The sequence below is a fragment of the Berghia stephanieae genome, chromosome 2 (genome assembly GCF_034508935.2).
Source record: "Berghia stephanieae isolate SIO BIC M18660-M18661 chromosome 2, UCSD_Bste_1.3, whole genome shotgun sequence".
NCBI lineage: Eukaryota > Metazoa > Mollusca > Gastropoda > Nudibranchia > Aeolidiidae > Berghia > Berghia stephanieae.
This window is the reverse complement of record NC_088361.1, coordinates 58,851,687-58,878,061: the sequence shown is the minus strand read 5'-3', so window position 1 is coordinate 58,878,061 and position 26,375 is coordinate 58,851,687. Positions and strand designations below refer to the sequence as shown.

At 33.4% G+C, this 26,375-nt stretch overlaps 1 protein-coding gene across 2 annotated transcripts; it reads left to right on the top strand.

Moving 5' to 3' along the window:
• The first annotated feature begins 2,006 nt into the window (after positions 1–2,006).
• LOC144965233 (serine/threonine-protein kinase tousled-like 2) lies at positions 2,007–21,664 on the top strand. 2 transcript variants are annotated; one of them, XM_078900344.1, is made up of 21 exons: positions 2,007–2,534; positions 3,570–3,647; positions 5,245–5,340; positions 5,603–5,684; positions 6,536–6,585; positions 7,483–7,560; positions 8,130–8,246; positions 9,800–9,892; positions 10,578–10,688; positions 10,932–11,068; positions 11,377–11,502; positions 12,321–12,485; positions 12,833–12,914; positions 13,213–13,304; positions 13,639–13,728; positions 14,025–14,194; positions 14,711–14,849; positions 16,457–16,568; positions 18,417–18,524; positions 19,062–19,162; positions 19,765–21,664. In XM_078900344.1, the coding sequence occupies exons 2-21, from the start codon at positions 3,582–3,584 to the stop codon at positions 19,937–19,939; spliced, it is 2,190 nt and encodes a 729-aa protein (XP_078756470.1). In that variant the 5' UTR covers positions 2,007–2,534; positions 3,570–3,581; the 3' UTR covers positions 19,940–21,664. The 2 variants fall into 2 exon arrangements, with proteins under 2 accessions (XP_078756470.1, XP_078756469.1); XM_078900343.1 differs by having other exon boundaries at positions 2,068–2,534; positions 6,512–6,585.
• The last annotated feature ends 4,711 nt before the right edge of the window (positions 21,665–26,375 follow it).

Below are 26,375 nucleotides of genomic sequence, written 5' to 3'. Positions count from 1 at the left end.
ACCACTTCACCAAACTCAGCAATGTGCCTTTTGAACTTTACTCTGCAGACATCTTTTCTTATCCAATAAAATTCATTCGACGTCCCCTACATAGCTAAACTTTTATTTCATGTGGCTGTCCATGGCTATGTGTGTGTGTGGGTGTGTTCTGTAATTGTATTTTACGACTTGACGATAACAATAGGGTACAAGCATCACTCCAAAATGGACGCCAGCAACACGTAGCATAATAATCACAAATTATGATTTTGTCGAGTCCACATTCAGAACTAACTGTCTATATTGATTTCATATTTTTGAAATGTCGTTTGATTTACAAAATTAATCAACTTTTAGGATAAATGCAAGTCGAGCTGCGAAAGTCACACAATAGGCTAATCGCAATCATTTGACAACACACGGCAATAGAACAGAATCCAGAAATAAAGTCCATTATAAACTAAAAAGCGCCACTATGATGAATAATTGTTTTATCACTCGCTTTGCCAAAAAAAAAAAAAAAAAAAAAAAAAAAAAAAAAAGAAGAAAAGAAACAAAAAAAATAAACAAAAACAGAACAAAACACAAAAACAAAAACAGAATGATGATGGCGTTTGAAACAGTGGTGATAATGGTATAATTATACACTTATTATAAGTACAACAATAACAGCAACAGTGACAATAATAATAATAATAATAATAATAATAATAATAATAATGATAATAATAATAATAATAATATATAATAATAATAATAATAATAATAATAATAATAATAATAATAATAATAATAATAATAATAATAATTATAATAATAATAATAATATTAATAATAATGATGATGATGATGATGATGATGATGATGATGATGATGATGATGATGATGATGATGATGGTGATGATGATGATGATGATGATGAAGACGATGATGATGATAATAATGCAAACAGATAGATAGATAGATGGGTATATGGATAGATAGATAGATAGATAGATAGATAGATAGATAGATAGATAGATAGATAGATAGATAGATAGATAGATAGAGATAAATAGATAGATAGATAGACAGACAGACAGACAGATAGATAGATAGATAGATAGATAGATAGATAGATAGATAGATGGATGGATGGATGGATAGAGTATTAAGGATGAGATCTCACCCTATTTCAAGTTATCTTACCTCTTGCCACCCACTTTTCCTTTTTATGTTCTTTTGTGTATGTGTGGGGTGGGGGGGGGGGTGAGTTGGTATCTGGAGAGAGAGAGAGAGAGAGAGAGAGAGAGAGAGAGAGAGAGAGAGAGAGAGAGAGAGAGAGAGAGAGAGAGAGAGAGAGAGAGAGAGAGAGAGAGAGATCAATTACTAATTTGGAGTGGCATTGCACCCTGAGAAGTACAAAATCCTTTAGTCGGTTCATTATATAGCAAAAAGAGAGGACCCTTCATTCGTGGTTCAGGAGGCGAGTGGTCAGCCTAGAAAGAGGAGCTACCCTCTTTCTAGGTGGTCAGTCTTCCTCTCCAGTTCAAGGGGTCATAGTTCAACCCTAGAGACAATGGGTTGTATGAGTTGAATGTAAACGTATTTTTTCAAGAATACATATTATGTCCTCTTTTCCTGTCGCGTTTAAAGGGAAGAGCTGTTGATGATGTTGGGGGAGTGATTTCGCAATAATTTCTTATGATCACAAAAAATATGAGAACAAACAGCTGGAACAATGCATCGGAGACGGAGAATTTCTGAGCCTTATTTGTGATTGGTGGATGGGTGGGGCATGATTTATTACACCACAACCCCATTGATTATTAATCTATTGTTCATTAGGATTATTTACTGAAATGATAAGCGGAAGGGGGCAAGATTAGTAAACAATGGAATATGACTAAGTTACTTATCTAATGAGAGAAATAAAAAAAAATGTAACTTCATTTCTGATGTGAATGGAAAGGTGGGGATGGGGCGGCGTAGTAATTGGTCTCGATTTCATTTTTTTTCGTCAAAGGAATTATTTTCCGGTGGACGGTGGTGCTCCAAGCGGGAATCCCTCCGTCCACACAACACAGGCCAACTAGGGTATCCCCAACCGGAAACAACCGATGCGCCCCGAGGACTGTTTGTTGTGGAAGATCTTGCTGATTTATTATCTTCAAATAAATCTTCTAAATAATATAACTTAATCATTGAACACATTATCGAATGCATTTATTAAAAGATTAATTTACCCAGCTCATATGTTAAATGCGCTTGAAGTATCTCGATTAAAACTCGTGGTGACAGTCAATGTGACGTCATAGTGTGAGCATCAACAAAAGTTTAGTGTGTAAAACTGCAAGGACACCCAGTTCTGTTTGTTGACCGAACAATTTTTTCCTGGATGTATTTCAACCTATTTGTGAGATGGACCTTATCCGCGGATGATTGTTTGACACTTTTTCATTAATTTTGGGGCGAGAAGCCCCTATCTTAACGTTATTTACTTCCAATGTCTTGTAGCAGTGAGAGACCGCCATCTTGAACAGGTTCTCATACTCAAGTGCGCCACTCGAAGAAAGGTAGAATGCCATTTAATGACATTCATAAAGTACTGAAGAACGTCACTGAGCCTTTTCTTTCTTGTCCTTTAAAATGCTGTCATTTGTTATGTTCCCGTATAGTTATTTTATCTAAATGTTTTTGATGTCGGTGTTGGTGAACGCCATTGCAAAATAAGTATTCTCAACACCTTCCCTGAAGATTTTTCCCCCATTCCAGTCCATATGATGAGGCTAAATTCCTTACGACCTTGGCTTCTTTAGCCTTAGCTATCTCGACATCTAAATCAATAAAAAGACAACGAAATATTGTAGGAGGGTATGGGATAGGTTACAACATAACATCGAGTTTGCCCCGACTTAGATCTCTCACATTCACCTCCTTTATTTTTAGGGAGTATTTTTACCTTTTCCATGTTGTCCTACTCCTCCTACTCCTCTTCCTCAACTACTGGTTACGTTCTTCTTTGATTATAATCGTGGGACGCTTTGTTTTGATTGCCTGGCGACATATTTGATATGTCTTGGACACCGAAAATTATTTATGTGGATGTGATACATTCTTCTCATTTATTATTATTTGACGTTATTTGTTGATCCATACGCCATAAGCCACCAGGCTGTTACTGTTGCCGTTACATTTTTAAATTACTTTTTGTGTGTGCTGCTGTAACTTATCTTGCAGCCATAAGAACACTTACTTGGGATCTTTATACTTTTGACTTTAACTTGTTTTTGAAATAAGCTATGCATGATATAGACACATCTTTCATTAGTAACATGTTACTATTTTCTTTTTCAGTATTAATATTAAGAATAGCTTTTGTTGACATATTGTGCCACAAACATTGCATTTTTTCTTTAACACATAAACAAAATGTTACTCATTATCTATAAGATGACTTAGTGGATAAGGCATTACACATTCATCTTTATTTTTTTTCTTGAGGAAGAAACTTAGCCCCAATCATTCTGTCTTATCTTGAGATGAACCTAAAAAAATACACTTGAGGATGGATAAAGGGAATTTCACTTTTATTTTATTTCATGTTTCAGATCGATATTGTGATGGAAAACATCCATGTAGATCCGCGCAAACATGAATTGCTTGAAGCAAGGTTTCTTGGCAGTCGGGTAAATTGATATTTCAGTAGTGTCAATTGACTTGTCTGTTTATCATAGAGGGTTTTGAATTATATTATTTCTTCTTTTCCTACTTTTGATGAATTATTACATGTCGCACATTTTGAATTTGATTTTATATATCCTTAGAGCATTCAAGATAAGAATAAGAGAGCTTATTCCAGCTGTTCAAAAGCCACTTGCCGGGATACATAAAAAGAACTTAATATTGCTTATGTCATAACACGCTTAGCAAAAAGCTTTTGTCATAAAAATATTTTCTAAATTGTGTCTTGAATCAGAGCTAGTCTTTTCTGTGGCGATTTACTCCAATGTGGGACATTCATTTATACACATAGAAATTTCCATCAATCTTATCCAGTGGCTTATACTTATCCCACTATTGTCTTAATGAATGACCAGATTGATTGCTATTGTAAATGATAAAAAGGACTATCAAACATGTAGTTGTAGCTGCACTGTGGGAACTTGGGTCTATCATCTCACCAAGTCTAGCAGTTGTAGGACAACGACAACATATCCATGACTGATTACAATTTAATTAGAATGATTTTGAGTGATACATCTTTTGTTATATACTATTGATTATTGTATATCAGGAAATGTGCAGACTTTTTATTAAAAGCTTATTTAAGTTCCAGTCTGATCTGTTCCTCTTTTTTGCTTTTTTCACAATCAGGAGCCTACATTCAAATAATGTTTAATATTTTTGACAAGTTCCCCTCCCCCCTCGATGTTGCCTCTTTTTTATGACTGAAAAGTGCAGTCAATGTTATCTATTCTTTAAAATTAAATAAGAGTTGGGAGTCAGAACAGCCATATTAAATGTTTGTCAACGAACACAGAATTAGTGGCAAATCTAAAAATTATAAACTATATTTTACCGATTGGTATCTAGGATAACTTGCAAGCCTCTCTTTGATTAACGTTGACTCAAATGGTTATTTATAAAATCTGCTTGGGCATAATGATGCATCACATTTGATTTTGGGAATCGTCATCTGGCCGCCCTGGTGCTAGATTCATTTGTGTGCATCTACAGACTTTATTATGGGACTGATTTTGATTCATCACAATCTATGTTAATTTCCACCTATAAAAGATGGGTGTCTGTATGTTGAAGCTTTTATTTCCTCACAGATATCGTGGGTTCTCCACTAATTATAATAATTTATAATTGAGATAAATATCATTTAGCTGCTTTATCATTATCCAAACAATTGAGACATGGATTTGATTTGTATTTGATAAAATATGTGTGCAATTCAATGTGCTGTTAATATTTAAGATTATAGTACGACAAAGTTTTCAATCAACACCTAGAGAAAATATATCTTTATTTCAAGTGAAAAAATAAAAGTTTGTTTGGTGGTCAGATCATAAGTATGCAAACGTTTGTGAAAATTAAAAAAAAAAGATATAATCAAAGCAAGTTTTTTGTTTTTTTTCATTGTGGTAGTGAAACAAAGATTTGATCGTCAAATGCTGTTTATTTATTGGTAAATTTAAACACTAGTTCTAATACTTTGAAGGGGAAAAAATGAAATAGGAACAAGATGAGTTAATCTGACTGGTTACTTCTATTCAGTTTCAGCCTTTGGTCATGCCCCAACCACCTCAAGAGCAAGCACAGGAAAACAGTAATATCAGCAGTGGGGGTTCCATGGAAAAGGAAGATGGAGATGTAAGAAAATAAATTAGGGCTCAATTCATTGTTTAATCTACAATGAAAAATTATTTTTAAAGATGTACTTTATGATCAATTTTTGTTAATTTTTAGTTCCATTTTATATTAAGAATTTTTAGATTAAAGAAAAAACTTTGACTATTTATTATTTAAAAATTTTAAATAATATGAAATAAATACCGGAAATTGAAGTGAAGATATATATTTTTAAACTTCTTGGTGAGAACAGTAACAACTAAGATAATTATTTCATTTTCAGCATGGTCTTATGCCAACACCAGAGAAAGCCAAAACTCCTGTGGATAGGAAGAGAAAAAGGACACGACAAGACAATCCAATGGGTGAAAAGTCTTTTATTTTAGGGCTTTTTTTTGTGTGTTTTTTGTTTGTTTGTTGTTGTTATCTTTTGAGTGGAGAATTTTCAAATAAGCTGAATAAAATCTTTTGCTTTAAGTCCGTCTTTATCTCAAGATTTTATATAATTGCAATGTCACTTTTATCTTGATACTATAATCAGGCATGGTTTTGAAGACTTTATATTTGTTTATTATACTTATAGTATGATGGGTCTAGTATAATTCCCTTCCAACTAAATTTACGATTTCATATCCCAGCTGTGACTTTCCCTCATCAGGCCATATAAAGCCATATTTCCATTTTATACAATTCCAATTGCCTGTTAGGCATATTTTTTTTGTACTAACACTTTTACAATATGTCCCTGCCTCTAGCCATTCACAACCGAGTCGAGTGGGGTAATGTGTGTAAAGTGAATTTTCTGCTATCACTGTCACTCATCAAGTTACTGACTTATGACAAGGCATCACACAACTGAGCTACAGAGCCACACAAATCTCTGACTCTTGACACTTTCCATTTTGGGAGGTGCAGATCATTGTGTTGGTTTCACTTTACAAATGATACTTTCTTTTGTCTTTTATAGTAGTATGTAGCAAAATAGATAACAGCATCTACTATTTAGGTGTCAATTGTATGTCATAAGAATGAAGACATTTTACAGTTCATGAACAAAATCTCAGTGTTTGTCTTGAAAGAGTGAAATTAAAATATAGATTTTATTATTTGAATTTAAGCACTGAAATATTGTTTGATGATTGGTCACATTGATTAAGATTAGTAAACAATATGTCCAATCCTTGTGTAATAGATTCTTCTGATCGTTTACCCTCAGCTCCCAAACGAACTGAAGCAAATGGCAAGAAAATCAATGACTACTTTAAGGTAAGTTTTTTAGTTTCTTAAAAGTGGAACAACAAAACTGATCAAATTCATGGATGCCCCGGAATTCCGGGGTACGAAATTAGATGCATGATGTTCCGGGATTGGCAAGTTATGGTCGATTTTAGTTATCATCCTCTTATGTTCAATCAATGCACATTTTGTGTTTAATTAATTTGTCCCTTCAAAGTAAATATGCAGTTTATGTCAAATATTATAATAATATTATGTTGTAAGGGTGGTCAATGACCGAGATAATATGCTACCCCCAATAGTTGGTAGTATTAGGATGAGTTGGCACTGGTGACTACTTGCCCTGTGTAATTTTGGTAGTGTTTGCATGCATCTGTGTGTATGTTTTTGCATGCTTTGGAGGGGGGGGGGGGGGGGGGGGGGGGCATGGGTGCATTTGTGTAAATACAAAGGAGAGGGGGAGGCTGGACTCCAGATTTCCGGGGTATGAATCTAGGTAGTAGTTTAATTTGCAGTGGCACCCATGCTTTTTTTTATACTGATCTATCTATTTTACCTCATTTGACCTCTTATAGTACAGGCTGGCGCTCCTAGTAAAAAAAATGCATGATTTTTTAGATAAAGTAAATGAATGGCGCAGAGTGATAGTGAGTTTCTTATTCAATTTTAGAACCGTTGAGTATTTTGAATTATTTAAAATTTGTAGTTTTCATTGTGACTAATTTTTTTAAATTTGAGGTTAAGGAAGTCTTTTAAATGTTTTAAATCAATTATATTTTCTTTCCAGAATTTTTTTAGTTGTTTCTATATCGTAATGGCTATTTTACGATTTCAAATCAAAAGCCCAATTAATCAACTTCAAAACAGATTAGAACTGTCCAATTATCTTTCTTTGGCTCTACTGATGAGTGCCATTCTCTATTGCAGCAAAACCAGTCTCCGTCAAGGAATCCTCAGTCACAAAATGCTACTGGTGTGAAAAGTCCTTCTCCTCAAGCTTTTTCTGTAAGTTCCATTTGTTTTTTTCTCCAATTTCTTTTAACAATATTTTTTTTTTTGAAAGGAAAATATCAGAGGCCACATGATTTCTATTCACTATGGCAATTCTGATTGAAAAATAAATATTTTATTCAAAATGAAATCAAAATCAAAATATAATTCCTTTTGTTCATCCCTTAGACTTAGGAGAAATTTGTCTTAGGGTCTATTCCAAGGGATACCAGTTGCGAGGTGAATTGATCAAGGCCACACAGCGCAGTGGGCATTCAAACTATGTACTTCTCGTGTATGAAGCAAAGACTGTATCGCTGAGCCACACTGCTTATTCAGGACTGGTATACAATTCACTTTATTGTATTCCATCTGTATCCAGTGACAGCCAAGACAGTGAATTATGAGAGATAAAGAACAATTATTTCCATGGTTTATTTATTTGATTAATGATATAAGATCTGTAAAAGATGACTATAATAAACAATTATAATAGGCTTATAAGGCTTATGATAGATATTTAATGATAATCTGACTCCATCTGTTACACGTTTTCTATGTCAAATTAACATTGATTTTTGCAGAGTGTTATTCCTCATTCTCCTGGAAGTTCATCCAATTCAGTGGCTGATATATTAACACTGCCCAGTCGACCAACTTTGTCCCTTAGTTCATGTTCTATAAGTCCTAAATCTATTCAGGTATGTGATTGCCGATATTTAGTTTGTTTTTATTTGTTTTGTGGAGCAGGATAACTAAGGTAATTTTGAATGTGGCCATACCAATTTTATTTCTTAAAATTAGAATAAATTATACCGACTTTTTTTATCATTGCCATTGACAGAATGGTTTGTATATTGGCAAGTAGAGCATTCCATGAAAAGAAGAATTCTCAATGATAAGATATTACATATATATTTCATATTTGCATTTGATCGTGCAATGAGAAATGGTATATCAAACAAAGTCCTTGATGACTCTAGCAGGCAATTCTTGCAATATTTTATAACGAATGGCTGTTTTTTGCTATTATACAATAATGATAATCTTCCGCGGATCTGCATAATTCCGGGATTTTGTGAATTTCTCAGAAATTTTCCGCTGAATTTGCTGTGTCAAACATTTTCCTCAAAACCACAAAATCACCGTTATGTCTCATGTGATATTTTGACACCTCATGAAATTTGGCGATGGTCCTGTTTTTATGACGTTGAGCCAGACAGAATGTGCTTGATGTCACAATTGACTCAGAAGACCAGTGGTGTTCTTTGATTAGTTGGTGGGAGGGACAAATAGGTCTAGACTATTTTCTCTGTTGTAGGTGCCTATTGCCAATCAATCTCTCTCTCTCTCTCTCTCTCTCTCTCTCTCTCTCTCTCTCTCTCTCTCTCTCTCTCTCTTTCTCTCTTTTTCTTTCTCTCTCTCTCTCTCTCTCTCTCTCTCTCTCTCTCTCTCTCTCTCTCTCTTTCACAACCATCCATTAAATCATCAGGTTATACGGAGATAATATATTGCAATAAAGCAATGGTGATTGGCTTAGTTTAATCTTTATTTTTTTTTTTTTTCCTTTGGACTATGGTTTGAAATTTGAGAGATTCTTGGGTTGTATTTATAAGCTGCATGCATAACCACTAGGTTTCGGTTACAAAGATAGTGTAGCCTGCTTTATAAAATAAAAATCAAAACAAAACAACACTTTTTGGCCTTTAACTGAATATTATTATAGGCCTTTAAAATATTCTGTGGAAAGGCCAAGTGATAAAATACAAAAAGTAAATTTATGTCTAATGATAAGAATGGAAATATACTAGTAGTAGTAATATATTACATAATACAAAATACTATGTTCCTGTTATTTTTACATTTTGCTTATTTTGATTGAGAGACTGAGAAATTTTCTTCCTTTCTGACAAATTGCTGTTATCATCGCTGATTGTAGACTTCACATTAGACCAAAGATGCATTGATTTTTAAATGTTTTCATGAATTTCAGAGAGACCATACATTTATTTCCCTTAGCTTCCTCCCTAAGGTGGATGTTGATCTAAAAACATCACTCCCAGCCTTTGCCAATTTTAAAGATTAGCATTTCAGACCTGTCAGAATATGTTGTAGTGTTTGGTTCACCAAGAAGTGAATAGAAATAGGTTCACAACAGTTCATTATATATATTGTGTAAGCATAGATCTAGTTGAAGATATTTTTCTGAATGAAGGAATAAGAAACAAGGTTTCTTTTTTTTTTTTTTTTATAGACGGACCTATCAATGGTTCACCTACAAGCAATGGAAAGTCGGTCAATGTCTGACTTAGAACAAAAAGATACAAGAATTGAAGAGCTTATTAGAGTAAGTATCATCATAGTTATATGACCATTTTAAAAGAGATGTTTTATAGTTTCAACTTATTGCCTTTTATTTTATCATAATAAACATTATGACTTGTGGATGTGTGAAGAATATTTGTTAAAAATCCTAATGTATCTTTTAAAATAAGATGTTTCCATTAGTTTTATTGAATTGATAACTTGAAATACATGGCATAGCAACTTGAACTTTTGCATCAGGCAATTCCAGTATAAACTCTGATATGTTTTGTTTTCTTTTCCTGAAATTTACATCATAATCTTTTACTCAAATTTGTCACTGAAATCTGTTAAACCTATTAGTGATGTTGCCTGCTTAAAGGCATTTCTAGTATATTTTTGAAATTGATATTTTGGAAGTTGTTTTTGATTCACTAATCTCATAATGTTTATTCATTTGCTTTGGATTAAAAGGTCAGGGATGAATGCACTAGAATAATATATTTAAGATCATGGATGCATATTTCTAAAAGCTCAGTCCTACATAGTTATGTTATGGGCTGTCTTTTCAAACTGAGAATTTGTCATTAAAATATTACTTTATGTCCAAAAGGGTATTTAAATGAAACTTTTAAATTAGAATTTTGAAGAATATTGTGGTTTTAATAAGGAAAAATTTGGTTTCACCTATTGTACCTTAAACTTGAACGACTTACTTGTATTTCCAGCAAACAGATGAATTAAAACGTCAATGTACAGCTCAACAGAAGTTGTTGGAAAAGCATAAAGATAATTTAAACAAGTGTTTGGAGGTTAATAAATCTCTGCTCGTAGAAAAGGTAACACTTTTTTAATTTTTAAAATGATAACTTTTAATTATTATTTTGGTACATTTTTATGAGTGATTACATTTGATTTTCAGCTTAAGATTCTTTAATATATGGCTCTAGATGTCGGCTAAATATTGATATAAATACTGTTGATATTAAAGATAAATATTTACAGTCTAAAGACTTTTCCTTCTTAAATCACTTGGGTTAGTATTTATAAATTAATATATTCTCTGATTGTATCCTTCACAGAGCACGTTAGAAAAGAAAACCACACGTCAAAAGTGCATGGAGAACAGGCTGCGACTTGGTCAATTTGTTACTCAAAGACAAGGGGCCCAGTTTGTAGAAAACTGGGTTGATGGATGGGCCTTTCAGGATCTCATGAAGTATGGAACACCTATACTTGTTTACTTCTATTGATATATAAATTATAATTTTTTTGTTTATGTTCACCATTTCATTATATATTCTTGAAGTAAGGGTGCTTTGTTGTTTTAAAGGTGTAAAATCTTTTGAGGTTATAAAAATCTTCACTATCTTCCTAGATGGTGAAACGATTCAAAAGCAAACTATTGCATCTTGTTTGTGATGAGATACAGAAACTTAAAATGCTTGAAATTGCAAATGTAATATGTACATCTTTGAAATAATTGTTGAGTGAACTAATTTATTTTCTGAACTTTTTGACATACAGGCAGCAAGAGAGGATTACTGCTGATAAAGACGACATAGACAAACAGAGACGGCTGCTGATGAAGAGGAAACCTCCCTCAGCTATAGCTAAGAAACATGACAATTTCATAAAGCCAGGAGAGAAAAAGTAAGGTTTAATTACCTCTTGAATGATTCTACTTACATTTGCATAAGTTTTATTAGCAGTTGATATGAGGTGATTTTATGAATGAATTTTAATGTAATTTATATTGCTCATTGATCATTTTTTTTGTCATATGGAAATTGTTCTTTTTATGAAATGAGTTTTATTAGAGAGGGACAGTGAATTCACTTCAAGTCAATCCCATGCGGGCACCTTTTCTCTCTCCTGGCATAATTTTTTAACGATGTTGTCTAGGCTTTCATTCACTCTTAATATGTTGTGCTTCACTGCGTTGATGATCAAGGCTCTCCACTTCACTCTATCCTTCATCTCCTGCAACATGTCATTGTTCCTTTCTGTCCCCATCCATTTTATCAAAGAGTCCAACATTTTGTGTTGCTGCCAACAAAGGTACTCTTTTTCTGTCGAACTTTCCAGCCTTTTCTTTCTTATAATATGTCCCATGAATTTTGTCGGTCTCTGTTTTATCTTCCTATTCAATGATTGTGAGCATCCTGCCATCAACATCATTTCCTGACTTGTCTATCTGTCTGTCCATGGGATCCTCAGCATTCGTAGGAACCACAACTCTTCCATTCTCTTCAGGGATCCAGAAAGTAATTTCTGTCTAATATGTTATGTACAATATTTTTTTCGTTTGACATTGATGTCTTGGGTGTAAATTTTAGACATGATGGGAAATACCCCATGTTGATAAGAAAAGCTGATAAACTTATGTGCTTAAGCAGAGGCCAGTGAAAGCCCAAAGTACAATATTCTGTATCAAACTTAACATTTTTTATTTAACTTGATTTTTTCAGTCTCACACTTGTAGAGTTCTATGAGCAGGATGAAATATTGAAACTCCGAGCTGCTGCCCTCAAAAAAGAAGATGCTGACCTCCAGTTGGAAATGGAGAAGCTGGAGCGAGAAAGAAATTTACATATACGTGAACTCAAACGTATACACAATGAAGATAATTCTAGGTATGGCTGCTTTGTTCTATATTTTCTTATCTGGCATTTTTAATCTGAATTGAAATTTTAGACAATGTAAAAGCAACCTTGCACTTTCTTCAAATTTGTTTATTTTGTCCTGATGTTTCCTCTGAGACTAATTTGCTATTCTCATGTTTGTAATTAATATATTAGCTATGAATTAACAAATAAACTCATGATAACATTATACATTTATATCTCACAGGGGATAAAGAGACCTGATAAATGCAGAATAAAAAAAAGTTTGGTCCAAGTTCATCTTAAGTGAATAAAAGATAAAAAATACTAATAATTGACATTCTTTTAAAAACAAAACATTTTGTATTTTTCCATAGGTTCAAGGATCATCCAACCTTAAATGATAGATATCTTCTTCTGTGTTTGTTGGGTAAAGGCGGTTTCAGTGAGGTTCACAAGGTATGCATTGGTGCTAGATTGAGTTATTGGCAAATGCACTTCAAATATTTTCTTTTCTTGAATCTATGGATCAGTTATGTGTGTGTGTGTGTGTGTGTGTGTGTGTGTGTGTGTGTGTGTGCGTGTGTGAAAGAGAGAGTGTGTGTGTGTTAATAATTTTTTTGTTTTTGTTTTTGTTTTATTTTTGTTTTTTTGTTTTCTCCCTTTTTTAATATTTGCCAAAGTATTGATTTGATGAAGGTTGAATAACACTTTAAATCACTTTTATGATTCTTTCTTCTTTATTATGTAATTTCAGGGTTTTGATTTAAAGGAGCAACGTTATGTGGCATGCAAAATACATCAGCTAAACAGGGAGTGGAAGGAGGATAAAAAGGCCAATTATATTAAGTATGTGTCATAACAAAGACTGATATATTATATGATGATGTTTTTCATTTCTGGTGTTTAATGCCTCCTGATTTTTATGTTGTTTTTCTCTAAAGAAATACCCTTTGTGTTACCCTAACTTAATTTTATTGCTTCTTTTTGAACAATTCAATTTTTACAGTTTAAAAAAAATAAAAAAATTTTACTTATTGTATAAGACATTTTATTGATAGCTAATTGTAGAATATAATTAAATTAAGATAAATTGTACTACTTTTTAAATCTTTTCATTGTGACAAACTTTTTTGAGAGTTTTTATTTTTTTGTGACAGTGGGATTATGTTTTTATCCACAGACATGCTCTCAGGGAATACAATATTCATAAAAGTCTGGACCATCCCCGCATAGTCAAACTGTTCGATGTCTTTGAAATTGATAATAATTCGTAAGTTGTCATTCTGTCGTTCTGTTTGAAGATGTTCCAATTATGGTTGATGTGAATGATACAAGGCCAATTTGTCGGATTTGATTATCACCTTAGAAGAGTTGTTATGTTTAGTATTTTATGTTCATTATTTAGTCATGTCACTTTTTAAATTGTTCTTAAGATGGTCAAATTTTGAATTTTTTTCAATTGTGATTAATATCCACAAAAGAAATTATTATTGTTATTGCATGTTAATCACATGACATTATTTTTGGAGGGTAATTTCTTTCTATTTTCTACTTTTTAAAAATCAGATTTTGTACTGTGTTAGAATACCAAAAAGGCAATGACCTTGATTTTTACCTGAAACAAAACAAGAGCATTCCGGAGAAAGAGGCACGCTCCATTATCAGCCAGACTGTCAGTGCCCTTCGCTATCTCAATGAGATAAAACCACCTGTGATACATTATGATCTGAAGCCTGGTGAGTACACCCTTGTTTAGTGTGCTTGCGTCATATAGCTTGAGAAATGCATTAAATTTAAAAACCAGTCTCCCTCAATAATCCACATATTTAAGTTTGAGAAATTTTGTTATCAAACCATTAGTTATTAGGTACAAACAGTAAATGATAGAAATTCATTCACATCTCGTCTGTCTTATGTTGTAGGAACAGTTATGGCCCCATTGTCTCAATCTAATGGCAATGGGATAACCTCGCAATGGAATTTAAACCAAGTTTTGAAATTTGAGTTGGAATATTATGCATTTATTGAGGAGAATTAATGCATTTTTTATTCTTATCAAAGATCTCAAATCTCATGATTGTGATCATCTGGACTTTAAATTTAATTTTCATAGTCTTCATAATCCTTATCTTGAAAATTGTGAATCTAAGGTTTTTGACTGGTTTACTTTGGTAAATTAGACTGAATGAATATGGTTGTATGGAAAGAACACGCAAGGGCTTCAAATTATCTACAACTGTTCTTTTCACCAGGCAATATTCTTCTGGGCAGTGGGTCTGTGAGTGGAGAGATCAAAATTACAGATTTTGGCTTGAGCAAAGTCATGGATGAGTCCAATTTTCAGCCAGAGGTTGGTATGGACCTAACCTCACAAGGAGCTGGAACCTATTGGTAAGAGATTTCCCAGGCCCATTTAAAAAAAAAAAAAAAAGGTGCATGTAGGTAAATTATGCATAACATCCGCCATCTATATATAATGTACCAACACACACAACAATGAGTACCCTTGAACATTTATAATCTGAGTGGTAGAATTTAGTGAGAACCACTCATAAAAATGGCTGGCTAAAAACAATAACAAGGAGCTGAGTGACGTCAATTTAGTTCCATCTATATTTTCATCTTGTCAATTATAGCCACTCGCACACTTTGCAGGAAGTGGTACTACCCACACGTATTTGTTGCCGATGCTGTGTCGCGAGGTGTCGAAAACATGCATTCTCGGTAACAACTAACACACAACGTGTTGGACGGGGCCACTTCTCTCTATTTTGCTACTGTCACACAGAAATTTTCCTGTTGACAATCTCTGTTCCAACGCTTTCTTTGTGTCTGGTTGAAAGTGGACCGGAAAAGTTAAAGCGAATTAAATTATTTTTTTTCGAATGAAAAGGTGAATGAATGTCGAATGTTCATAGTGGAAGTTTTCTTTCCTCTACGACCATGATTGATTTTTCTCTACTGTTTCTGCATTCACACACGACCGCACATCCTCCTCCTCCTCCTCCACCTTTTTTTTCTTCTTCTTCTTCTTCTTCTTCTTCTTCTTCTTCTTCTTCTTCTTCTTCTTCTTCTTCTTCTTCTTCTTCTTCTTCTTCTTCTTCTTCTTCTTCTTCTTCTTCTTCTTCTTCTTCTTCTTCTTCTTCTTCTTCTACTTCAAGATTTAATCAAAATAAATGAAAAATCAGCATAAATGAAAAATCAGCCTAAAATCTTAACACAGAAAGAGTGAATTAAAAGCAGCTTCTCAATGCTACACATCCTTCCAAAAAGTGGGAATGTGTGTACTCTCTCAAATAATTGTGATTTCATTTGTAGCATAAAATAAGGACTTGCTTAGTTTATTATAGATGAATTGGAAAAAAATAATGACATGATTTGACTAACCAATTGACGAGTCATATCTGTGTTGTGTTTATTAATCCATATTTTTGTCCGGTTGGTCTATTTTCATGTGTTCAGACAATTTTTTCACCAGCCCTTTACAGGCCTGTTTATATCTTAGGTTAATATCATGACAGTTGTAACCTTGATAACACAGTACTTTTTTATGATTTGTAGACTGGTTTATAAATGTTGAAAGTAAAATGCATGTCATCTGAAACAATCTTAAATCATGCTAATTTCTCTGAGACTTATGTATGATTATTGTTTTTGTTGTTGCTGTTGTTATTATTATTGTAGTTTTTAGTATTTCATTATACTATGAGTTTTTTACATTTATGATTCAATGACTTCAGTAGTCAATAATAGAAAACTTCTAATTTCCATTGCCGTATTGGTATATTTCTCCTCATATTCAAAGTTGTGTAAAACTGTTTGTGAAGCTGTCTGAGATTTTGTAATTACACACTATTGTTAAGGCATTTAAAGGATAATTCCCGTATTCAGCCTTGAATAAGATAAGAAAAGGGCCTTTTTTATGAATTTTTGAAATTTCACACCAAAGTGTAGCACAATGTAATAAAAGTATGTAAATATCCTTTCCCCCCCCCCAGGTACTTACCTCCAGAGTGCTTTGTTGTGGGCAAGAATCCCCCCAAAATTTCTTCCAAAGTTGATGTTTGGTCTGTTGGTGTCATTTTTTATCAATGTTTATATGGCAAAAAGGTATATCATTCTTAGCATTATTTCGTTATTTTTTATAGTCTCATGATTTTTATATAAAAAGTGAAAAGTCTGGGTGTATAATTGGAATTACTTTCCACCTAACAGCTAATGAACAAGTAAACTTTTGCTTATTATTATTCTCCCTATAGAAGTGGACAGGGATGATATTCTTTCTCGCTCATTTTGTGGTACGGTCCACTCTGGATAATTGCAACTTTCGGTTAATTGCAACATTTCCCAAGAAACGGAATTAATTCAATATAAAAGTCACTGGTTAATTGCAATAAACTTCGGTTCATCGCAACAAATTTTTCAAACAAAATGTCATGATTAGATTTTATCATGGGTGAAATCATGACATGTTGAAGAATCGAGAGTGGGCGGGATTTAAGCTACAGTGTGTAACCACTCTAATAGAGACAAAAGAGAGCAGGGCTTTGCAATTCGGGTTTGTGCAGTCATCTGTGACCATTAAATATGAGGCGAGTGGGCTGGGCATGGCTTAGACAACAGGTAGACGGTGACAGTTGTGAGGAGAGACTGAGCGATGATATCCTTTGTTTTGTGATTGACAACTGTGCATTATGACCAACAGGTTTGATGAGAGCTTTTTGTCTCTCATCATGGCTAATCTCTTGGACTCTTACAAATGTTGAGAACAAAAGTGAAAGTGAATCCAATCTTAAGCTGTCGGCTTGCCTCAAAGCTGCTTTTGCTTGTCAAAATCTATACAGGGCCATCATATATTTTTTATTCCAATCAAATTGCTCAGTCTATGGTGAACTCAGAACAATGTTTACAACAACTGGTTTGAGTTTACCATATTTGTGTAAAATGTTGCAGTAGAGGACAGGAAACTCAACTTCGGTGGATCGCAACATTTTCGCTGATCCCAAAGTGTTGTGATTATCCGGAGGGGACTGTATCTTATTGAATCTGATCGTTTTATTCCTTTTTTTTTTTTTCATTTTGAATTGGACAATAATGATTAGAAGCTACCCTTTTTAAGGACTCTGCTGGCAATTGTTGCTATCCTTTTGATAAGATACTGGTATTTATATTTATTTTGATCTAGATAGCAATTTGACTCTGTTCTTTGCTGGGTATACAGGGGTATTTGATATTACACTAATTCTTTATCATTCCTAAAAGAGATAATTTCATGGGGATAATTCAGTTTGTGTACAATTAATTAGACTTTGGCATGGACTATTCAAAAGCATTTTAAAATGTTTTCTATTCAAAAGCATGTTAAAGTGGTTTATTAAAAATTTTAGTGACATCTTGAATCTTAGATTGATACAAATTTTACTTCTTGAAATTAAAAAAGAAAAAAATGTAAATTTGTATTTATCTGAATTTACACATACTGTGACTTTCCTATCATTTTAACCATTTGCCTTTCTTTCTGGCTAAATTAATGTGCTGTGTAGTCAAATCGATTGCTGTATAAGTTATTGTTTTCTTTGGACTGTTGATGTCATCATATTGAATAAGTAATAATAATGGCAACATTTACTTATGTTCCATCCAAGCTTGGAGTTCAAACATTAATTACAGGAAGGATGAAATTAGATAAATAAAAATCTTGAACATTTGAAATTATATTCACTTTTTAATTTCAGAAATTGGTTTTCAAAAGCATGATTGCCGCAAGATCAAAAGGGTTTAAATTAAGGAAAATCTGTATAATGTAAAAACCACTGTAATGTCATCAGACTTCTCTTGTTTTTAGAGTTTTTGTGGTACTTGCTACACAAATGGGTCATTTTAGTGCCTCCATAAGACTTTGGACTTAATTCAATTATTACATCAGTTATAGTCTATTGTTATACCTTTTTTTTCCAGCCATTTGGGCACAATCTGTCTCAAGCAGCCATTCTGGAGGAGAATACAATACTAAAGGCAACAGAGGTTGAGTTTGCATCCAAACCTCCTGTTACTACTGAAGCAAAGGTACGAATATGAATTATGTCTCTTGACGAGTGTGAACTCTTTCCATTAAGAGGCACCCATGTAGGTTTTTATAACTAATTATGTTTTCTTCATTTTTAGTTACTTTATAACTGTCTTGTCAAAACCCAAGACATCCCCGGTTATATACGTGCTGCATATTTGCTTGTATACTTTCTACTCCATGATTGTTTCTTTTTTTTTGTGTTGTTGTTTGTTTTCTCTTATTCGCCTATTCGCCACTCTCCTGGTTATATGACATATGTATCTTATTAAATAAAAGAAAAGTAGGTGTGTTTCCCAAAAAGTTAAAGGATATGATTTATAAGAGTTTGAGAGCGTAGTTGGGATTAATCAGTATGCCATACAATGCCTCATACAATTGTATCAAGTGAGAAGGATTGTTTTATAATGCTTCATAAACTTTTATGAAGTGATGAAAATTTTTACAGATAAAGATAAATAATCAAATTGATATTTTGAAATTTCATTTTATTTTTTTCGGGATTAGAATGTCATATTTTTACTATTCCATTTCAGAATTTTATTCGTCGCTGTTTACAATACAAAAAGGAGATGAGGCCAGATGTATTGCTACTTGCAGCTGATGATTATCTTAAACCACCACAGTTAAAGTCAAAGTAAGTTTCACTGAATTTATCTTCACACTAAAACTAATGAAATCTCATTCGACATATAACGTGCAACTTGAATAGATTTTTTTTAAAACCCAAAATTGCTAGATTTTGATTTACCCCTCTTGATTGAGATATTTTAACCAAAGTTTGAGTGGAAATATTGTGAAAGTAATATTGAAATACCTTCTATAACAATTTTTGTAAACACACACACAGATACTTGCTGCAATTTTCTTTTATCAGTAGAGAAAATAACCACACTTATGATTAAAATTTTCAATGCCTTGTAAAATATCTTAAAAGTGTTCCTTGTTGTAGGCCAAGGTGATCATAAGTCAAGGTGCATAAATTAGCAGATCAGATAACCAAATGCAATTATGTGCCTGATTTAATATTGTTGTAATGGACAATAATGAGATCATAACAATTTGGGTTATTAGACCTACAAATAAGTACCCCTTGGTCAATTAGTATAAGATTATTATTGTTATTGCTGCAGTTGTTTTTTTATTTTTTTTTTTACAAATTTTGATAATTTAAACTTTAAAAAAAATAAATTGAATACTCTAATTGACGCTAGTAATCTCTTTCTCTTCCCCATTCAGAAATTTAGCAGATGGAAGCCTGCATTCTCTATCTACGGGTAATTCTTCCCTCTCATCTTTGGGAGCATGTGGTGGAATGACCAATGCTGCTGCCTGCAATAATAACCAGTCATCGTCTGTCAATTCCTCTAGTATGAGTCAGAATCCTCCATTCAGTTTTGAGAAATTTTCCTAGTCAAGACCTTGTTGCCCAGTATTGGATTTTATTCCTCTTCCTTTTTTTTTTTTTTTTTCGAATTGTTGGACTTGTTCACTTATTCATTAAAGGTGAACACTACTACAGACACTTTCACATAACAATGTTGTGACTTAAGGATTGCCTGGATACTCGTGGTACTTGTGGTGTCATTTAATAGGGGTTTTTATTTTTTGAAAAGGGAAAAGAGTGAGTTGTTTTCTTGCATGGAAGTTACTCATCAACTGTGGATTAGTATGTGGAAGAAAGCTCTTTGTGTTTTCTATTAAAAGGATTATATATTTGAGTGACTCGGATGTGTATTCATTTGGATTTGGAATCTTTTGTGATTTCATAAACATTGTATATATTATTGTGTGTAGCGGTACATGTGTTTTTCTGGTTTCTGTAATTGTGTGTGTGTGTGAGAGAGAGAGAGAAAATGTGTGTGTGTGTGTGTGTGTTTTAATTTAAATTTGCCCTGATTTAAATAGAGAATGGTGCAGGGTTTTTGCATGCAAAATGTTGACGATTTCTGAAACTGCAGTAAAAGTATATTCATATGTTTTTTAATTGAAGATAAAGGCAACCTTCATCTCCTGAGTTATTAATCTAAACAGTTGAAACACCAGATTGTTTTTAAAAAAAATAATTTTTGTCTTTCAATTTAAATAATGATTAAAAAATAGGAATAGAATCAATTTTGAATGGAATTACCGTCTAACCTATCCAATGTGTTTATTATCATTCATAAATCGGATCTAATGCATTGTCATTATTTATATATCATGCTGTCGCAGGTACACTTAGGTTAGTGTGCTCTGTGTATAGTTAGGTGTCATGATTGCTGGTTGTTGATTTGTATTGTTAATATCGCAAAATGGGTGATAAAGAGTCAAATAGTAATCTAAATGACAGTACATATATGTCTATTCATGAATGCAATCATTAAAGAAGAAAATTATATTAATTTTTTTCATGGCAATCTTTTACTTGGCATTATATGATTTGTGGACCAAAGCTTACTTCTTTCGGGAGTTTATAATTATTTGTAATTGATGGAAATTGGAAGTTGTCTGCGAATGGAGGGGAGATTTTTTCATGAAAAGCATGAGGATAGATTGTATATAAGCCAAAATTAATAAGGAATACGTTTTTGGAAAAGGGAAAGACGTTAGGGGTGAGTGGAATTCTCCTTAAGGTGGGGGAATGTTAGACATGCTTGATGAAATCTTGATTGCTCCAAAGCCTTGCTATCTCTTCTATCTCTCTAAATCAGTTGTCCTTACCATGTGGCTTTGTGTCCTGGTTCTGGAATGGGACTAATTGCTTTCACCTGAGGGAAACAGTTAGGTGGATTTATCTTTTGTGAGAGATTTTTTTTTTTTCTCCTTGTAAATCATCTCTTCATTATTTTATTATTACTTAAATAATCGAGTGTATCCCTTTGGTGGAGATCTGTAGCAGTGTGTAACTTTTAATTTGAAGTGCTTTCCAACAAAGCTACAAAGATCTATCACTCTTAGACATTTGTCTGATCTCTTTTGAACTCATCCCCTTCATTTTTCTTGATTGCTTGAAAGTTAGAGCTAAATATTTTCACTATATTCCTTTTTTAGTGATGAGATGAGATGACTTAAAAGTGTCGTTGGTGCTGTGAAACCCATGGAAACAAAACAAACAATATGCAAGAATGGAAGAAAAAATAAAATCTATTCTATATTTTATATACTTTGGGGTTATTGTTATGATCAATTACACATTCTACTTGCTGTCTTCTATTCCCCTGTGTCTGTTTTCCAATTGCTTTCTGTCTTTGTCTTGGAATGAGTTTACTTGGTTTTGTCCTGACCCTGGCCGGAGTCCTTGGCTGGGAGGGAAACAGTCGAATGTGTAGTTCCAGTTTTGGAAGATGATATTTTTTACTTGTAAATCATCTCTCTGTTATGTACTATTATTATTTTTATTTTGAACATATTATTTGTAAACGTTTAAGTGTGTTCCTCTTAGTGGGATCTTGTGCTGGTGTCTGGTTGAGACTTTTAGGTGATCTCAAACTAAGTACACTGATAGTTTGCTCTTGGAATCTACACCTGTTCCCTATTTCAATCAGTTCCCCTTGTCTTAATTTTACTTCAAGCACTTTTAATTGTACCTCAAGAATGTTTTTACTATCCAAATTTCTCCCTTTTTACTGGCGCTGATATAACCTAAATGTGTTGCAAGTGCCGTAAAACCCTTAAAAACGAACAAACAAACAAACAGTTGCACATTCCCGCTTGATGATGGAAGAAATTCTTCTCAGGTGGTGTAATGTTAGTCCCTTGGGTTGGTTGGTTCTACTTTGGTCCACTCTGTCTCTTCAATCTGCTGTTTCACTCGTGCATTTCATTTGACTCTGTGTGGTCTTGTCAGGATTCTGTTGCTAAGACATTAAACAGATGGATAACTCTGGGAGATTATATTTTTCCCTTGTAATTTTGTTAAGATATTATTGAGGATATCCCTTTTGGAGGGGTCCTGTGTTTGTGTCTGGATTGTCAGGTGGTCTCAGACTAAGTTCATGGAATAGAATGCTCCTGGATCTAATTCCATTCTCTCAACAAGTACCATTGTCTTACCCTTTTCCCCAGTGCTTTTACATGCATCTTAACTCCAGTCTATAATCTTTTGACTATCCCACCATGCCTATTTTATTGGTGCTGAAATGACCTAACAATGTTGCAAACGCTGTAAAACACCAAAAAAAAACCCCCCCAAAAAACAAAACAAAGTAAAATGAAGAATTATTCTTGTGGTCCAATATTTTAGTGGTAATAGTAACTTAACCCTTCAAAAGAAATTCTAGATATAAATTGGTAAATGATTTGTTTTTTATCTTTTTCCTCACCACTAATTTTGTTGGCTTCAAGTTTCCAAGTTGTATTGGTTCCACAATATCAGTAACAGACTTTATGTCATTCCAGATTGAAATTAATTTGGTTTTTACATTTCCGATACACATAATACGAAACATATAAAATTATATATCATTGTCTTCCTTCCAATTCCTGTATAAAATGCCAGTCTCTGATTTGGGAGTAGTGTATATGGATTTTAAAATTTTTTTGTGTGGTGCTATGATATTTTTGTAAGTTTGTAATTTTTCTGGAAGATTGATCGAGTGATTTCATTTTGTTTTGTTTTGTTTGTTTTTGTTTTAATCCCATCGCCATCCTTTTCTTTGTTGAAATTCTTTTGTCTTGTGATTTGATTTCTGAGTCTTTGCAATGAAACTTTCCAAACTCAAAGTAAATATTCATCCTAGTTTTGTCCAGGTCCTTTCAAAAAGAGAGACTGAAATGATTCAATGGGGTTAGGACATTTTCCGATTTGTACTTATGTAGGTCTGATGACTGAACACAATTATGGACTTGATTTTACATTGTTGTAACTGTCTATTGTGATAGAATTACCAGAAATGATTGTGCAGCCGGAGATAATTATAGTAATTGACGTTTATTTATAACAGTATGTCAATTTGATCTCTTTATGAAAAGCATAAATTTTTAGAAGTTACCCTCTCAATGTGTCTGGCAAGGGTTTTAAAAAACAAAAGGCAAGGGTTTTAAAAAACAAATAAACAACCTTATATAAATTTGACTTTCTATGTTTCATGAAACACATTAGGGAGTTCTGTGATCTAGGAGTGAATAGTGTCATTTTCATTACATTTAATGTGATATAGAAGGGAGAGTTCATTTGTATAATTGTTTCAAATTTTATAAAAAATGAAAAGACATACATCACAAAACTTATAAATTTTATTTGGTTCATATTTATAAAAATTGAATATTATTTGGGTTTGGGCCTTTAAATTAATGATTAGGAAAATGTGTTTTAATGGAGTGTACCCACTAAACACGCCAAACCATTGGCAACCACATAATGCTGCATTCCTCATCAGTACTGAAGCGTGACAGTTTTGAATTGTGCATTATTTTTTACTGGTCATGGTCAATTCACTATGGCTTGTAGTCTCTTCTATTTCTATAATCGTTTTCCTCGTTGACCTGACTTTGGAAGATAATATTTTTAGTCTTGTAAATCATCTTGCAATAGATAATGACTACATATTTATTGTGACAATTGGAGTTTGAAAGTCTTGGAATCTTGTGTTTGTCTGGGTGGGATTTAAACAGGCTCTTTTAGATTTTGGTAGATTACTCCAGGGTCTACTTCTGTTCCCTGTTTAAATTTAGCCTCTTTTACCTTACTTTATCATGGGCACTTAATTTTTATAATCTGTAACTTTATGACCATTAATTTTTGTTCCTTCTCCCTAATGTTGACATGTGCTTGAATTGTTACAAGCGCTATCAAACTATTGACTGGGTAGGGTCTTTGTGCGTCTTTTATCCCCTATATCTGTTTTCTGAATTGCTTTCTGTCTTTTTGTTTTGTCCTCACTCTGACAAGAGTCCTTGATTGGGGGAACAGTCAAATGTATAGATATAGTTTTGGGAGGTGATATTTTTTTGTTTGTAAGTGTAAATCATCTATCTCTCTGTTATGTATTGTTGCATTTTTTGTTTATTAATGTTATGTATTGTTGCATTTTTTGTTTGTTATTAAATATAATAACTGGGTGGGGTTCCTGACCTCCCATAGTGGTCAGGGAGGTACTTACTGTGTGTTCTATCCCTCTATATCTGTTTTCCAACTTGCTTTCTGTCTTTGTCTTGGAATGAGATTACTTGGTTTTGTCCTGGCCCTGGCTGGGTCCTAGCTAGGAGGGAAACAGTCAAATGCATATTGTTTTGGGAGATGATATTTTTTTCCTTGTAAATCATCTCTCTGTTATGTATTATTATATTTGTTATTTTCACTGTATAATGTAAGCATTTGAGTGTGTTCCTCTTTGTTGGATTTTGTGCTTGTGTCCAGATGAGACTTATAGATGATCTCAAACTAAGTACATTGGTGGTGTGCTCTTGGAATCTACATCTGATCCCTATTTGTTCCCAGTTCCCCTATGTCTTACTTTCTCTTGGATGCTTCAATTGTAATTCTAGAACTTTTTACTATCCCATTTTCTTCCTTTTTACTGGCGCTGATATAACCTAAATGTGTTGCAAGCGCCGTAAAACCCTTTAAAAAAAAAAAAAACAAAAAAAAAATATTCCTCTTTATCTATTTTCCTTTTCCTTTTTGCTCTCGTCTTTGTCCTGGATTGCGCTTGTTTTCTTTCCTGGTCTTTGCAGGATCCTTAATGAGAGGGAGGCAGTTAATGTATCGTTCCTGTTTTTGAGAGGTGATTTTTTTTTTTCTTGTAAATCATCTCTCTGTTAAATACCATTTTAATTTTTTAGTTTTGAATCTTTATTTTGTAAACATTAGATTGTATCCTTCAAAGCGAGATCCTTGCTTGTGGGACTTTAAGGTAATGTCGAAATAGGCACATCGATAGATTGCTCATGGAATATTCTGTTCTCTATTTGAATCAGTCCCCTTTGTCTTACTTTTTCTTTAGTATTTTAGATATAGAACTCAGTGATGATAATCTTCCGCGGAATTCCAAGATTTTGGAATTTCTCAGACATTTTCCTCTGATTTTGCCGTGTCAAACATTTTCTTCTGATAAAAGCTCAGGCAGGCCAAGTGGTGGATCCGTGAAAAAAATCACCATCATGTCTTGTGTCATATTTGACACTTCCATTTTTTTGGCGTCAGTATAGACAAACTGGTGCCAGATGTCAAAATTGAGACAAGGCAATTGATGGTCGAAAGGAAAGGGGTAGGGGAGGGGGTACTTGGGTCTAGATTTTATTTGTAAGTCGGTCAAGAGTAGAAGTACAGTTATAGGTCCATTTAAAAAGATAATTATTATAACTTCCCCCCTGGGTGGGGATCCTGACCTCCCATAGTGGGCAGGAAGGTACTTACTGTGTCTTCTATCCCCCTATATCTGTTTTCCAATTGCTTTCTGTCTTGTCTTAGAATGAGATTACTTGGTTTTGTCCTGACCCTGGCCGGATACCCTGGCTGAGAGGGAAACATTCAAATGTATGGTTAGTTTCGGGAGATGATATTTTTTTCCTTGTAAATCATCTCTCTGTTATGCACTGTATTATGTTCTGTATTATATATCATTTGTAAACATTTGAGTGTGTTCCTCTTAGTGGGGACCTGTGCTTGTGTCTGGATGAGACTTTTAGGTGATCTCAAACTGAGCACTTTGATAGTGTGCTCTTGGAATCTACATCTGTTCCCTATTTGAACCAATTCCCCTCTGTCTTACCTTTTCTTGGGTGCTTTAATTGTAATTCTAGAACTTTTTACTATCCCATTTTCTTCCTTTTTACTGGCGCTGATATGACCGTAATGTATTGCAAGCGCCGTAAAACCCTTAAAAACTAAACTAAACCATAACTTCCCCCTAATTAGAAAAAAAAAA

Coding starts and splice junctions, on each gene's coding strand:
- LOC144965233 (XM_078900343.1), top strand. CDS start 3,582: ATGGAAAACATCCATGTAGATCCGCGCAAACATGAATTGCTTGAAGCA. Junction 11,503..12,320: donor ATAAAGCCAGGAGAGAAAAA/GTAAGGTTTAAT, acceptor TGATTTTTTCAG/TCTCACACTTGTAGAGTTCT. Junction 13,305..13,638: donor AAAAAGGCCAATTATATTAA/GTATGTGTCATA, acceptor TTTTATCCACAG/ACATGCTCTCAGGGAATACA.